The 17,247-nt window shown below is 42.6% G+C and overlaps 1 protein-coding gene across 2 annotated transcripts; it reads left to right on the forward strand.

Moving 5' to 3' along the window:
• Window positions 1-213: 213 nt before the first annotated feature.
• foxn2a (forkhead box N2a) lies at window positions 214-17,002 on the forward strand. Of its 2 annotated transcripts, XM_080482439.1 has the most exons (6): window positions 214-446; window positions 10,711-11,288; window positions 14,074-14,198; window positions 14,459-14,508; window positions 15,155-15,223; window positions 15,963-17,002. In XM_080482439.1, the coding sequence occupies exons 2-6, from the start codon at window positions 10,725-10,727 to the stop codon at window positions 16,385-16,387; spliced, it is 1,233 nt and encodes a 410-aa protein (XP_080338565.1). In that variant the 5' UTR covers window positions 214-446; window positions 10,711-10,724; the 3' UTR covers window positions 16,388-17,002. The 2 variants fall into 2 exon arrangements, with proteins under 2 accessions (XP_080338565.1, XP_080338566.1); XM_080482440.1 differs by lacking the exon at window positions 15,155-15,223 and having other exon boundaries at window positions 280-446.
• Window positions 17,003-17,247: the final 245 nt, after the last annotated feature.

The raw sequence follows: 17,247 nt of genomic DNA on the forward strand, positions 1-17,247 counted from the left end.
ATAAAATTCCTCGCTTCACCGTAATCACGTCGGTTTCTCTGTGAACTGTAGTCGTTAAAACTCACACGAAAATCGACAGTTCTTGGTTATAAGTTTAAGCTAAAGGCAGGGATAAAAAGTGAAAGCACATATAGCAGGATGCATTAAAAAAAAAAAAAAAAAAAAAAAAAGAACTGGACGGCGTGCGCGTTCGCAGAGCTCCGGCGCTGCGGCAGTTGCCAGGGGAGATAGGAGGGGAGGGGCTGTGATTGGCTGAAGTGGACCTGTTGCCATGACGACGTCGAGGGGTTTGGTAGCGTTGCCGTGCGCTGTGTGATCCGCGCGCTGCGTGTATGGAGGAAGCAGCTGCTGATCTGATCTCTGACATTGTGCGAGACAGACCTCCGAATAAACTGCCCGCAGACGTGTCTTTAAACGCACCGCACCGAGGCAGGCCGTGCATGATTGTGAGTATTCCGTCGTAATTTCTCAGTGTGTGTGTGTGTGTTTTGTGCGGCTTCGCTCGCTGCGTTGGAGCGCTGTTGTTCGGCAGGAACGGGGTTGTGTTTCGAACAAGCTAAAAGTAAATGTGGTCAAGTGACTTCGCTTAGAGCGGCCAGCATGGCAGATCAGGCGACAGCATGTGGCCAGCTAGCTTACGTTCACCTGACTTATCCGCGATATCTGGGCTGGAAGACTGGAAAGTAGCTGGGGACACGAATAATAATAATTAAAAAAAAAACAAAAAAAAACCCCAACAAAATAAACAACTTAAGTCTTTTGTTCAACATATTCCATTCGAGTTTAAATGTTATGTTAAAGCTCGCGGTGCGTTTAATGACCACCGAGTGTCAGCCAGCACTACTTTGTCTGACGGCCGCCTGCGTTTGAGCTAACGTCGGTACATTTTTAGTGAACTTACTCCACTTTGAGCCGTGACCCAAAAAAAAGAAAAGAAAAAAGAACTTAACCAAGTTTGCTCGTAGCGAGTCCCGTGTGTGTCGGGGAGGTGTTGTGCAACAGTCCACGTCACAGCGTGTAACTTTGTGTTCCTCGTTGTGTTACTGCGTGCGGTCGCTGCTGACGGTGCCGTGTTGTTTATGGCAGTAGCTACAAAGCATATCAGTTTTCTTTAACTAACAGCACTTTGAGATCACCCCCCCCCCCCCCCTCCCTCCCTCCCTCCCCTACAATTCCATCTGGCTTCCAGTCTCTTTTGTTTCATCCTGATTTCGTCAAGTTTGTGGCGGACTGCGCCGGTAAAATCTGTTGTAGTTTGTTGGATTGTAATACTCACGTCTTCCCCTCGCGTCTATAAATAGTTGAATTTTCATGTTATATATCGACGGTACCAGAGGTTGAGAGCTACACTGGCTAGCTAAGCACATGATGTAATGGATTATCACAAGATTGTCCCAGATACAGAGTGCTCTGCAAACAATGTCAGTGTAGGAAAAAATGTCTCTCTCTTTCTCTCTCTCTCTGCTCCAGCTCCACTTTACATACCGCTATTTAATAGATGTCCATATACTTTGTATTATTCCACAAGTCTTGCCTCAGTGTTGCGTTAACAGGACTGAACAAATCGAATTAAAATTTCATCATGTGCTCTGAGGTTTCTGTGTGTTATTTATGAAAAGTTCCAACTGTAATTCTTCTGCCTTCTATAAGGTAATGGGTTCGTCGCACCATGTGTTTAGATGTTCATTAGTCTCTGTTTGTGTGACAGTTTATAAATCTCTTGTGATAAATACATGATGGAGACAAAAGGAGCCCCAGGAACTGAAAAAAAAAGAATAAAAGGAAACAGATGTTGCCAATCTGCCATTATTATATTGCCAGAATCTCAGTGGTCGTGTTGTAGGTCAAACCATCTGTTGTCTTTGCTCCTGCTTGTGGTAGTAGCTTGTGTTCCCTCATTATATGTTTGTATGTACAGAGGCTCCTGAAGGGTATGTACTTTTGCTTCCCAGAGTAGACAAGGGTACGCTAACTTTAGTGGCATTCATTACTATAAATAAGACCTGCAGTAACTCGGTAACGTAATGCAATTTGAAATGGCTTGATTTGATGCAAGGATCTAATAAGTTGTCTGTAGAATCTGTTGCATTTTTTTTTTTAGATGTGTGGTGTTTTTTATATAGCTGAGATGGGCCTTGAAGGTATTGTTACACTCTCATATAAATGAACTCTACAGTCAGCTTTTCTTCACCTTTGACTTTGACTGAGAGGTGACATCTAAAAATATTGTAAACAGATAAGAGCAAATCCTTTTCTTTTTTTGAAATTTTCTAAAAGAGAAATGACCTGGATATCATATACTTAAAGTGTACTGCACTTTGTTCCTGCACCAGTACTCTTTAATTCCCATTATTGGGGTATATATATCTGAAATCCACAGTGGACACACTTGCATCAAATGTATCTCAGGCTCTGGCAGCAGTGGAACATTCCACACTTTTCACAACTCGGTAAACACATTGGTGTCACTTTTCTGAAAAGTTGCTCCATTGTACTGTGCTGATGACAGAAGAGGAAGATGTTCAACAGAGGATGTGTAACAATAAAGCCACAAAACAAAAGAGACCACCACAGCACACAGTCGTTATTGTGTGAAATAGTCTGCAAAATAGATTTTTACATCCAGTGGAGGCCCTTGTTTTTATTTAGCCTTCATATCAGATTGAATGTTCTGGTACAAGAATGGCATAGCCCTGAATTGTAGCACGGAGCTGTTACACTCAATACTTAGCAGGAGAAGAAGAGAAAGAAGTCCAAAATGGTGACACTGCCAGCCACTCTTATCACACAGTTGTGTACTCTGAACTGGTGCAAATAAAAGCCACCACACTCTGTAGATACTTGGGCGGCTGTGGTTTTGAGTTCATTGCGAAAGTCAACCCGTGAGGCAGAAACCGCTTGGGTTGCTTTGTCCAGAATATACATAGTTTCTCATAGATTCTTTGAGAAACTCAGCACTTTTAAAAACTTCTCTGGGGAGAACATCATTACCAAAGGTGACCCTTACTTTTCATTTTTAAGCAGGTTCCATTTAAGCAGATATTGCTGAAATAGCTGTCGACTGGCAAAATAAAGAAGTTCAGACATGGAGTGACTGTATTTTCACACACTTCTATTATTGTCTGCATAGTGTGTTGCTTTTTACACATGGCAACAACCTGTGAGCACAATTTCTGCTTAGTCTGCGTTTTTGAATTGTCATCTAAAACCCTCTTTTTCTTATTTGCTTGTGATCATGTTGCTAATGAGTGAGCCTGGGCGCCGCCTGTTGACTCTGACCTTTCTGTGGCGTTTGACTTGAGTGATCACCTCTTTGATAGAGGGACGTCCCCACGAGTATATCCTCCACTGTTGTTTTGGGCCGGTGACACTCCGCCAATCAAGCACTGAACTGAATTTGAGTTGCAAATGTATCTGCCTTGAAGAGTCATGTTTGCGCATGTCCTGACCCCCTCTTTCAGTTCTGTCTTGTTCACATATTGAATATTTTTGTGATGTTTTACATCACTTGGCAACTCTTGAGAGATCACAGCACAGCTAAAAAGCAGATATTTTTTTTTGCCCCAAGCTCTATGTTGCTTTCCACAGCTGCCACTGTTTTACAAACTGGGGTCAGGCTGCTGTAATTGATGTCACAAGATCAACAACAAGACAAAACAGTTTAAGATCTGCTTCTCCAACTCTTGTTTCGCCTCCTTTTGCCTCTACGTGTCTGGGTTTGAGGATTTGACTTTCATGCCTTGTTTCGGTACATGTTGTGGTGCCCCTTAGACCGTTCCAGTTTTTGTTTGGGATCTCTTGATTGGTTACGGTGGGCATGCAGTGACTCTTTCGCCTCCCTCCCTCCCTCTGTTCCCCTCCCCTCCCCAACCCTCACTCGCTTCTCCTGCGCCTGTCTCATTTCTGATGGGGTTGGACTCGAGATGCAGCCCATTAGGGCCGGCCTCACTGAGAGCTACGCTAATGTGGCCGTTTCCTTGATTGGGAGAAAGGAAGAGGGAAAGACGGCTGTGTCCTGTGTCACAATAGGTCTTTGTCTTATCGCCATTAACTGAATTAAGAAGATTTATTTCATTGATTGCACTCTAACAACAGCAATCCATCATGACCAGTTTGTGTGAAAATAAGTGTTGAACTTAGTCGAGGATATAACGGCTTGATTGGGATTTTTACTAATTAGATATTTAAAAAAAAAATTGAACTAGTTGATGTATCACAAAACTTTTATAACTACCAGCGTGCTCGTTGGATATTGAGCTGGTGTACAATATAAGGAATTGAATATAAGAAAGACTTGGATGAAGCTGTGCTATTTATTAGTAGTAGTATTTAATGCTCATTTGTAGAATTTTCTTTTCAAATAATTTATTAGTTGCTTGGTCTTTAAAAATGACTGAAGGAAACAAGCACTATTCACATATTAAGGAAGCTATAATCATATAGATATGCAATTATTCACCTTTTCTTTGCATCATCTACCTTTTAACCTTCACTCTCTTTTGAGTCTTATATCAAAACAACTGCCATTACTTTACAGTTTCTGACAAAATGTTGCTCTCTTTAGTTTTTCAAGTAAGAAAAGCATTTATTTTCTTCTGGATCTCAGTTATTAAATTAACACTGATTAAAAAAATAAAAATAAAAAATGTTACTGAGCTCCAAAAACAGTGTTAGGGGTATTTTCAAGTTTACAGTGAACATAAAAAAAAAAAAAGATATAATTCTACCTGCTTGATTTTTAACAGAAGCAATAGAAAAGCACTTATGTTAGGGTGTAATGTAACTCTCAGTGCTGCCAGAGGGTTTTGTTGATTTACTTCACTTCAGAAGCCTTAGTAAATTGTTTTACTCTTTTATAACAAATTACTTCACCCTGTTTTCCTTGGCTCTTTGTTGAAGCCTTTCTTTTCCCACTGAACTCGACATGGACATCTGTAACAAATTCTATTAGACTTGAGTTTTATGTGTTGATTTATGGGGAATGAAAAAAATTGTCGCAGAAGGTCCTGTGAGTAAAGCAACACAAGGTTTGATTTGCAAAGCACTTGTTGTATTTACATGGGAAGTAATCTCAGATAGGGAACATTCCTGAAAGAGCTTGTGTTAAAACATCGACTTGAGCTGTTTCGGGCTCTTTCTCTGTGCTTCCAGAAATACTGCAACTTAAATTCTGCCTTTGAGAATTTTCCCACAGGTTCAGATTGAGGAAGAATAACTTCAACGAAATGACTTTGTGCTGTAATGTGGATTGGTGGTGAGTGTTGGTACGCTGACCTTACAGACACATGACCTTAAAGATAAGGTTTCAGTACTGGCTTGTACTTTGGAAGGCCTCACCTCTGTTGACAGTCAAAGTGCAGTCTCGTATTTGAGTTTGTGGCCACTCTGGGAAGTTACTGTGTCTGAATCAGAATCCTTATTACCTACTACCGATTGTTTTGTTTTTGTTTTGTCGTTTTTTTGTGTGTGCGATTGCATTAATGCATACATTAGCTCAGGCCGGGTTGTCTGTTGGCGTTCTCTAAAAGCTACACGCGAGTGGAATTCATATATTGCCAAAGTAAATAGTGCCGCTACAATAAATGCTACCTCTCTCCACTCCAGCTCTGCGCTGGGTTAGCGCAGGGCCAAACTGTCTGTTTGAAGACTGAATTTGTTTTCTGAAAATGAACTTCCTCAACAGGCAGGAGGTGTTTCCTTCCCTCTCGTTCCACTGTTTGAAAGTGCGAGGTGAATACTGAGCACTTTAGAAACATGACTAGAGCAAAAACAACTGCTCCTTTGTAAGAGTGTAGTGTGGGGCCAATTGTAGTGCTTTTGTGCAGACTTTTTCCTTTTCTTTCACCTAGGGCGCTGAGTAAAACGTTTAAATCCATCAAGCTGTTTTGTTTAAAAAAAAAAATAAAAAATGAACCATTGAGACTTGTATAAGCGGTCGTCTCATTAACCTTCACACTGATGAACGCTTTATATTTAATAACAACATTTAACCCTGCCATATAGTGAAAGACCAGGCCACTTGGTTACCTTGCTTTGTCACTCTCCACTCTCCAATCCAGTGCCTCTTTGTCTCGTTCACATTTTTTAACACCCTAGCCAGACTGAGTAGTCACCTAAATATCAGTTAGGGTTTCAAATAACAGCCGTCACCATGGGGCTTTGCGACACACCTTTGTGTATCCGTTACAGAGGTGTAACTGGTTTGTGTCGACTGGTTTACTTCTTGCGAAGAGGGTGTGGCATGAGGGTAAGAACTCCAAGCAAGTACACGCGGCATAACAGGATTTCCAGTTGTGAAATTGTTGTTGTCATTTTGTTGCCCAGATTACAAAATGGTAAATGTCATATATTTGTTAAGCAAGCTAGTGGATGAATCTGGTGTTAAAGTATGCCTTGCTGGCACTTACTCACTCGTGCCATGACATCCAGGTTGGTTAGTGGCTTTTCCCCACTGCTCTTTGTCAGACAGGTTTGTGGAGAACAGCAGCAGACTGCTGGCCTCAGCATTTTCCGCCTGTATTGATCTCCCCACATTAGCTCTCTCTTCATGCACAGACATGAGCACAATTGCTTCCTTTACAGCATTGGCTGCCGTGGCAACTGAGTCCCGATTGTGAGATTCGCTCTCAGAAAACATCTCAAACTGGTACCTCTTCATTGCAACGCTGCCATCATCCCCTTTACATTCCCACGTACATATCTGACACATCGGCGGCTTGATTTGCCACTTCAAGCTATCTCCATATGTCTTTGTGTATTTTTGAATAGGCTAAGTGCTTAACAGGATAAAAGAGCAGTTTGAAAGAGTGGGGGGAAATGTGCTTTGGCACCTGCTGTTAGCCTGCCCGTTTGCACATGAATATGATGAGGCTGGTGGTGTGCTGGGCTGTTTTAACTTGCAGATGAGCTATCAGGTCAGCACCGTTGCAGCTTTGGTGTATTTTCAGGAATGAGCAGCAGTCAACAGGCCAGTCGGGCTTATTAGCTCCCTCTCCCCTCTCAACTCTCCAAACAGTAGTGCCCCATTATTCATCGCAATCCCAGCCGCCTCTCTTTGATGCCTTTTCATAAGAGCAATGATAACTACGATCATCGCAACAGCAGTGGTAATTGACCAGCTGCAGTCATGGTAAAACACTTCCTGTGTTTGGCTGGATGCAGCAGGACCAGCTTTCTCATCCATCCACCCGGCCTCTCTTCATATTCAAATGACGGTCATCTGGAGGAGCTACTCAAAGGGGGATAAGCTCACTGTGGTACCCAAGGGCACAGCTGAGGGGTCAAGTTTGTGAAGAAGAACAGAGGTGAAAGTCTTCTGCTTTCAGGTTAATCACTGGTCGGAAACTTTACCCACTGTTTGACCTTTTTTTTTTTTTTTTTTTTTTTCTTCCACTTTGCCAAGCCATAATACTGGATCAGCTTTACAGGCAGTAACTGAGAAAGAAAGAGCTGTTATGTGATGTGTTCACAACCTTCACTTTCGCCACACCTTTTAAATGATTCAGAGCACCTGTCTTTCTGGTCTGTGACCTTAATGCCTGTCATCACAGTGTTTTTGCTACTGTAGTTTTGGACAGAGCTGGGCCTGTCTTTCTACTTCAGTTTAATTCACAAATCGCAGTCTGATTATCAATAGAAACTTGACTCACTCTCACATTGTACAGATAAAATGTTGCTCAGTGTTCCAGTGTATCTCTCCATTATCTACAGGCATTCTGAATCATTCATGATTCAAATTGAGAAGGTCATCGCAAGTTTTTAATTTTATTTTGATTCAAGGATTTCACTTTGAAATATGCACCTCCAATTTTGGAAGTGAAACAAAAAGAGTCTTAAAATTAAAATCATTCATGCATTTTGATCACTTGCTCACTTCCTGACTTTTTGCTGCAACTCTGCATTTTGAATTACAGAATAGATGTAAAAAGTGATGCTGCAATAAAATTCACACACAACTGTTGTGCCTCAGCCCTTTTATTTTCTGTCAATAATAACAAAATCCTATTTCTTTTAATAATAGCATACGTGCCAGTTGGTGATTGGGTGCTGAGCATGAATCACCACACATGTTTGTACAGCATCCTGTATGAGGCCCACTGATATACTTAATAAAGTCATCGCTTCTTACCCTGACATCAGTCATCACCACCAAGTGCCTAATTCTCCCAACAACACTTTTGTACCCTTAACACTTGTAGCACCTCTACACTTACACCAATAACACAATGTGTGGTTCAGCAGTTTGGTCCCCATTGGTAGATAACATGGAGCCTGAAGGTGTTTTATACTTCCATGGTTCAGATATTACACACACACACACACACACACACACGTTTGTGTGTATTTATTCATAAAGTGTGTGAACATCTGTGTGTAAATGGCTGAATATGTTTCAAAACAGCTCCATGGGATCATCTTGATATGAAGTCACTTAAATAAACTGTGATGGTATCTACGCACATCTCCCCTCGCTTTGTGAATTTATTCCGAGTAAGAAACTGTCGTGTAAAAAAAAAGTGTGTTCTGGTGTCTCAAGCAAAGCTTTTCTTTTAATACAAATGGGCAGTTCTTTTGCTGCCTGACATATCTGATTGCTCTACTTTGCTGAGAGCTGTGATTCATCCTAGACTGAGGATAACTTGCATAGCTTACCTCACTAGCACTGAGCCTGAGCTGACGCTCTCTCTTTCTCTCTGTCCCCTGATTTCTCTTCTCCTTTTTCTCTCTTGTTCTGTAACTGCAGTCATTTGAACCTATTGTTATGTCCTCCAGCATTCAAGCTGACTGTATCTTTGCCTTTGGCTTAAAAATACCCATTGACTTACTTCCTGATTTCTGTAGCTCAAAATTGCTGAAGTATATCCAATACACTGGCACAATTCAATGGCGAGGATCTATGCAATGCACATGCTGTCACAGATCAGATTAAAAGTATGTAATATAAGACAATCACATAAAATGTAGGAAGGATGTCCTGTCAAATCAAATATGCTTGCTTTTAGGGCTGAGGACGTTTTTTTCCCTTTACTCCCAGGCAACCACTGCTACAAGTCTTCCTCCTGATGTAGGGTTGATGGATAATTTTTGCCTTTCACTACCTCCTCATTGATCTCATCCATGTCCTCACTGACTGGCTTTGACAAACCGACTCATGTGTGGGTGCACTCCCTCTCTTGTCTCCGTGCCACTCTGCAAACACTGGAGTTTGACCCAGTTCTTATGTTATCACAGATATGAAAAGACATGCCTATCCACCACACTGTGTGCCTCCAGTTGTAGTTACTGCCTCCTTCTCCGCTGCTCTTCCAGAATGACCACTGCCGCCCCTCCAAGAGCCAGGACATCTGCTGTCCACATACAAGCATAGCAAGAGGGGGCTTCCTGATGGTCATCTGCAGCACTGTCAGCCAGAATGGCTCACCTTTTTTGTTGTTGACTCTTGTCTGTAGGATTTCTGCTCTTTAATTGAATGGACCGCATGGTTGTCATGGTGACATCCAGGCCATAAAGCTTGTTGCGAGCTGAGACAAAGAGCTCTTGGTCTTAACAAACAGCATACAAAACCACTGCTTATGTAGAAACGCTTTACGGTCAGTCGGATCTTGTGAGACCCCAAAAACGTATTTTCATATAATGATGTTTTTATTAAGTTTGGCCGCACGGTGGTGCAGTGGTTGGTGCTCTCGCCTCACGTGGGTTCAAATATGGCCCAGGGCCTGTCTGTGTGGAGTTTGAATGTTCTCCCCATGTGTCTGTGTATGATTCCTCCGCATACTCCAGTTTCCTCACTCAGTCCAAAAACATGCATCGGGGGTCTCTGAGCAGCTACCGATGGGTCATTTCGAGAAGGAATTTCCCCTCTGGGGATTAATGCATTGCTATAAAATAAAAAGTAAATAAATAACATTTACTGTACCCATGCCCATCCCTATGGGCACGATCATTACATGATTACATGCTAAACGACTAAAACTTTAGATATTGTCTGACATAATAGGCTTCAGCTGTCCACTTATTAAAGAAAGTATCATTGTCAAATTAATACGGTTGGTTAAGTGGAATTTGTCATAGATTGAAGGGCTGCTCGCATATTGAATTTCCTCATGCGAATAAATGACTGACAAGTTGTGGTTTGTAGCCCCTTAACGTCACTTAATCAGGCATGTGTCAAATTGAGACTTGATCTTGGCTGAATGCAGATCAGTCTGTAAGAGCCATCCACTCCGTAAGATGGAGGCCTTCCACTCATTCCTGCCGTCACTGGATGGTTTCATGCTCATTTACACATAACGAGCAGATGGGTCTCGTCTGAAATGAGGTGGGCGTTGAGGAGTGGCGCCTTAAGTCAGTTCAGTAGCCTAAGAGGATGTCCTCAAAGGTCCTCGGCTTGAAGTCAAGAGGGTGGGGGTGCCGAGCGGGGAGCGGAGAGCGGAGAGCCTCTCCATCCTCGCCAGCCATGGTGTTGAGGGGCAGTGAGAGGGTCTGGGAGTGCAATAGAGGCAGACAGACACAGCCACAGGGCCTCTGCCCCCAGGGAAACTTATAAAAACAAGGTCAACGCTTGGAAGAGCACATCATTCCAAAATGTCGCATCCAGTTATTTCATTCTGCCAACTTTGTTTTCAAATTCATTTTCCCAAAGACTCTGATTGAGGTTTTGCACACGTGACGTTTGACACTAACAAGCATCTCTCTCTTCTCTCTCCTCAGACCTCTTTGATTTAATGGGTCCAATCATTGGGATGTCACCAGATAAGAAAACGGAAATTCCGGGTATGCAAGAGGAGCGGACGGGGCTCAGAGGTGTTTGCGGTGTGGGAACACTGCCTGAGGCAGAGTGTGCATCCAGTCCGCTGGCAACTAGTGTGGATCGCTCCGGTGGTACGGAGGATGAGGAACTCACTAACCTCAACTGGCTTCACGAGAACCTGCTTCAGAACTTCACCCTGGGGGGTCCTGAAGCTCAGCCAAGTGGCAGTCCCCTCTTCGACATAGAGGGAGACTACGGGCCAAACCAGGGCCCATCCTCCTCTTCCTCATCTTCATCGCACGGCAGGAGCAGGGAGCGGGACTCGTTGAAGTCTAAGCCCCCGTTTTCATTTTCCCTGCTTATCTACATGGCTATTGAGCAGTCTCCCAGCAAGTCCTTACCAGTTAAAGAAATCTATGGCTGGATTCTCGAGCACTTCCCTTATTTTTCCAATGCCCCTACTGGCTGGAAGAACTCGGTTCGCCACAACCTGTCCTTGAACAAATGCTTCCGCAAGGTCGAAAGGAGTTTGGGAAAGGTACGTGAAGAAAGTGTCTTTTGACTTACATTCACAACTTTGAGTTGAAGGTTACAAAGAAACTGTCAGTGACATACTGAATCTACAGGAGGCTGTGAGTGAGTCAATGACTGAAGTTAAAAAGGAAGTGCAGTTTGTTTCAAATAGCAAAACATCAAATGTGACACGTCCATTGATTCTAGTGAGAAAATTTCATTCAGTAAGGCCAAATGTTGCCCTCATAAGTTCTGCTGACGTAAGAACTGATCTGGCTTTGACTCAGCACTGTCGACACTGTAATGCCAACTAAATGAAGCAAGTCATAAGAAAACTGCACACACTACGATACTGAGTATAATATTGATAATACCACAAGCATAAATGTGTCTTGCTTTGTTGAGCACAAGACCGCATTTTAACTGTTGCAGTGTGAACCTGCAGTGGAGCTCATGTGTCAGTGTCCAAGTCTTTACTACAGCAGCAGGGACCTCTGACTTCGCTGCGATAACGGTGGCTTCCAGTCAGGGTCACAGATACTCCTTCAGAAGAAGTGCAAACACAGCATAAGAAGATAGGAAGCAGTGCAAGGTAGGGCAAGTATTTGAACCCAAGAAACGTCTCACTCAGTCGTAATTTGAAAGGTCATGGTTAAAGAAAGAACTAAATCTGATCCTAAGTGTAGAGATTAGGTAGTGTGTGTGTGTGTGTGTGTACAGTCTTTTTCGACACGATTCTGGTGGAGTAACAGTTCACTTGTAAGTTGTGTTGTACTGTATACAGTAATAAATAGTAGATAGGTTCCATCCTGTACAAGTGACAGAAGGACACAATGCATACACTGCACAAACTCTGTGTATGCCATGAAAGTCTTCATTATTAAAACAATACAATTATAATCATTATATGTTTAGAAATAGACGATCATATCATGCTCTCACATTCTAGTTGACGAAAATAAAATCCTATTGTGTTATTGGTAAGATTTCAGCTTGTCTATGTAAGGAAATTGTGTCATAATGTCACATGACAGCATGAAGTATTCAACCTGAAACGCAGCAAATCTACAAGAGTGGGTGAAAGTAACACACAAATTGTGATAATGGGAATGAAATCTGTTTGTCTCTTCAGCATAATTCGTTTCTTCTGCATCACATCAGTCAGTATAAATCTATTATTATCCAGGGTCAATAAGAGTAGAATGGCCAGCATGAAAACAAGTTTGTACTCAACAATAAAGGTGCTGTAATTTTTTCCAAGGGTTTTTATTACATTTTGACTATATCTGTCTTATTTCTGTCAACTTCTCTCCCATTATTAAAACCCACAGAGAATAACTTAGACTGTGGGAAAAGGCATTATTGAAATATCCTCAGAGATGTCTTCATTGTATTTAGTCATGGAGCCAATATTGCTAATGTTGTACACACATCCTAAAATCGTGAACCATTGTATAAGAGACATTTTGCCATCAGGAATGAAAAGTTTTCAAACGTTTTTCATATCGGTGAATGTTCATGACTCCATAAACGGCATTCACAATTAAAACTCCTCGTGTATTGAATGCTTAATGCTCCCAAAGTCTAAATCCGCTTCATCAATACTTGGAGGTGTGGTTTGATGCCATTGTGCGAACGCCGCGTCTGGTTCAGACCTGATACTTTCTCACACGAGGAGTCGATGGCGGTTAGCGCTCAGCAAGTAGCAACACGGTGCGCGACAGGCCGCCCGTCATGCAGGTGCACAGTGTGAGTCCTCCTCCGTCTGCTGAGACACCAGCACCAGTTTCACATGACACTGGCTGGTGGTTTCCGTTGCCATGGAGACGTTTCCTTCTTCCTGCATCAGGGCTGGTTGGTAATCTGAGTCAAGGTTATTCTCCTCCCTCCCTCTATTCTCCCAGACTGGGCAGAAATACGCCAACATCAGATAAAGTGACATACAATCCCCGTACACGTCGCAAGCAGACAAATAAATTCTTCACAGTGGCTGTTTTGCAAAAAATGTTCTTGTGCTGTAGAGGCTGTCGAGGAATTCCTAGTATTGTTTATGACTTTGGAGAAGCGTTTCCTTTTGCCATTTACATTGTGCAATATGCTGTCACTACAGTTTACTCATGCGTAGTGTCTGCTGAGGTTTCTGGGAAGTTAGTACTATTTTTTTTTTTTTCTTGTTTTCCAGTCAGAGCTGGTTGTGTTTTAAAAGGTGCTCTGTAAAAGTGCTTCAAAGTGAAGTGAGTAATTTGTGAAAAGCTGGGGTCATGCTTTTTTTTTCTGATAAATGATGATTGTGACATTCATGGTGATGTGCGATTACTCAGCTGTACGGATCACCCAAATTGATTTCTGATTCTGAAATGTTTAAAGACACATTGTAGATTTATTTATTTTTTTTAACCACTTTGTTTTTTGTTTACGACATACATGAAGTTGATCTACTAAACACATGCACTGCTATACAATATTCCTACAACTAGTGTATTTTGACACAAAGGTTCATATGAACGAAGCAGAGGTTGTGGAAGGAAATGCGGTGAACACATTTGTTAGGATTCAATGATCCAATGATTTCTGGTTGTAAATGTTCAATTTGAACTTCAACTATGTTTAAAAAATAAATAAAAAAAACACCATCAATATACCTTCTGAGCTTAAAACAAAAAGGTTTTAGATCATGTCTCATTTTCAAAGTGAGCACGTCTTATCACTGTAGGTCAGAATGACCAGCATGTGTTATCAACAAGTTTCTGGCAAGTTGTCCCGTGTCGCCTGGTGTGCAGAAGTCTGACCGTCCCTGCTTTGTCCTGCAGGCCAACGGAAAAGGTTCTCTCTGGTGCGTCGACCCCGAGTACCGCCCCAACTTAATCCAAGCCCTTAAGAAGCAGCACTTCCCAGCCACACATGCCTTCTGCACACCACCCGCCTCCCCACCCAGGTAAACCGTCATCCCTCACTGCCTACGAGCCGCGTTTTTTGAGAGACCGTCCACTTTGATGTTGCTGGAAATTGTTGCTCCTTGTTTATCGGATTCAGCACTTCCTGGCAAACATATTTTAAACCGCATAACCAACCTGTCGTTTTTCTTTTTTTGGTTTTATTCACACACTGAGAATTAGGATGAAATTGGACTTTTCCTTTCGAATCCTTTTGGAAAACTATAAACCTGACCCTCCACGTCTTGTTTACTCTCTGCAGTGCCTCCTCACCCCCTCGCCATCTCTTTCTACAAGGCTGCTCATTCAAAGGTGAGAACGCCACTGCGCTTTTAAATGTGTACATATACAATAAAGGCTGCCTGCCCTTTAAAAAAAAACAAAAAAAAAAACATGTTGACGTGTAAAGTGCAGTTTTTCCAGCTTGTGTTTGTGTAGTATTTTGATTCCGTTGCCTTTGCACATTTCAGTCCCAGAACATTCAGCATCACCGTGCTTTTTATCCCCAACTCTTGGTTTGATTTGTTGTTTTGAAGTCATTGATGCCTCATGTAGACCATACTGTCGAAAACCTCCAGTCGATGTCTCGGCCTCCTCCCCCTTGCCTCCTGGATTTGTAACCTTGACGACAGGCAGAGGTTCTGCCGGTGCTCAGTGTCGAGCACTCAGTCTCACTGTAATCATTAATAATTTAGAGCCCCAGAAGTGAGCTATGAGGCTCTCAGACACTTTGTCAGCTCTGAAAAGATCGGATGCACTCTCAGGATCAGCGGCTTCAATCTATCCTCTTATTTATGTAGTCAAATCTTCCATATTTTCAGTCCATTCAGTGAAGACGGACTGGATCACTGCATGGCAAGTTTAAGGTGCCCAGTCTGCCCAGTCCAAGCAGAGATGTCAGGCCACCATGCTCTCACGCCATAGGACTGACCATCATGCATGTTCTCTCCTCTTCCAGAGTCTGACATTGATGCTGCCACTGCCATGATGCTCTTAAACTCTGCCCCTGGGCACCACGTTGACCCATGTAAGAGAATCCACGAGCAGCATACTTTCATTTACTCTCAGAGGTCTTTGTCTTCAACCCCCAACATGCCACCCTGTCATTGCTTAATTTTTCGTTCATTTTTGTGTGCTTTGATTTTTGGTGTACGCGTCCTCTGGTTGTGTAAAAGCAAAACTGTGGTTATTGCACAGGAATTCCACCGACAGTATTTATTGCATTTGCTTTACAGTTTCGTATGGACAGTGTAATAAACATATTTAATAGCTGTGTCAGATAGTGTAAAACGTTATGTGTAAAAATAGTTTTGGAAAGTTTGATATTTCAATGTGATCAAGTATTAATTTCATGTCTATATTTTTCAAAATTGAGCTTTTTGTTTTCAGTTACTGTATCATTTTTAGTATTTTTAGTTGCTTCGCAAAAGCTCCTCTAAGCAACATTTAACGTGCCCGTGTTTTTGTTACTATCTGTACTTGCCCACCGTTGTTAAAGCTGCTTTCACATGAATACAGAGAGCTATTTTTATATCCGCTTTTCCCCGTTGGGCCAAAACAAATCTTAGTTCTGCTTCATACCTGCTCTGTAACTAACAAAACACGCTAATGCTAGAGTGTATCTCTGCAACTGAATTCTGATTTTTTTACCTTCTCAAATTTGTTCAAGGTTACTATATATCATCTTCTTTAAAACCTAACTAATCTTCTCTGTATTTGAACGTGAACTTTTGTGATTTATCTGTGGAATCCTGTGTCTGCTTCAGGCAACTCTGACGGCCCACTGGACCTCTCCCGACCCGACTCTGTTCTGGTGAGCAGCGATCCAAAGCAGGACCATAACTACAGCAGCGTGGCTCTGCAGCGCTGCTCCTCCCGCTCCTCCTCTTCCTCCCTCTCCTCCCTGGACGAAGGAGGCTGCGAACGCCGGCAGTCTCGCCGCGCCGGCAGCGAGGGTTTCCACAGCGATGAAGATTCTGATCTCTGGGACGAGAGGGGCGTCCACCAGACCTCGCGATGTCCGCCCGCCATCAAGTGGCCCGCCGGCAAGAGGGCACGGCGTGAAGTGAAGGTGGAGCTGGACGAGGAGCTGAAGGAAGCGGCCGGGTCCCTGCTGCACCTCGCCGGTATACGTAGCTGCACAGAGGGATCCAAACGCACTGTCAAGAGCACAAAACTTAACAGGAAATAAAGTTTCCTTTGCCCCCGTAAGACTCCAGATCCTGTGAATCCTAACCTCTGACCCCTGATCATGTGTCCCAGTGTGCCTCCTTCTCCTTACCTGATCGTTCATTGGCCATTTTGAGCCTTTTTTTTTTTTTTTTGGTTTGTTTGGGAGTATCTCTGTCCAACAAAACAAATGGCAATAGTATCGTTCACACAGGAGAACAAAGCCATATAGAGTAACTCGGGGGTAACTACTGGGGGTGGATGTTTGGGCTATGGAGAACCATCGAGATACCTATCCAAAACAACTTGCCTACATCTGTTGGATAAGAAGATTGTGATTCAAGAATTTTTCCTCTCCGAAAGACAAAATGGGGGGGGGGGAAAAAGCTGAAGCTTTTATAACTCAAGGCGTTGCATGCTTCCTCCTCAAACCTGTATCCTCTTCCAAGTGAATCTATTTATGAAGCGAATGAGTGCATGTTTGTAACAGACGAGAATCTAACCTCCTGGTGTTCAATTTCTCCTTTTTGTGCTAAAGAAAAAAGAAAAAAAAAAAAAGTTGCCACTGTTTGAAAAGCAGTTCTTGCTCAATGAATCCTCTTATAAGAGAGATGCAATAATTAATCCACAACCTTAACTTTCTGACATTGTTCCTTGGTGGCGTTTTTACCGAGTTGAGTATGCTAGTTAAACTTTACAATTAAGATAACGAATGGAGTAGTATTATGATCTTGTTATGCGATAAACTTACTACGCACAAGCTTCGGCTGTGTTTCAGGATTTGCAGGATGTGGGAATAGTATTACTCTGCCACTGCCAAATTTAGTTGCAAAGTTAGCTATGGTACTGAGCTCAGTTTTGTGCAGCCATCACCACACAAAC

This window comes from Lipophrys pholis (genome assembly GCF_963383615.2).
Source record: "Lipophrys pholis genome assembly, chromosome: 15".
In the NCBI taxonomy this organism is placed as follows: domain Eukaryota; kingdom Metazoa; phylum Chordata; class Actinopteri; order Blenniiformes; family Blenniidae; genus Lipophrys; species Lipophrys pholis.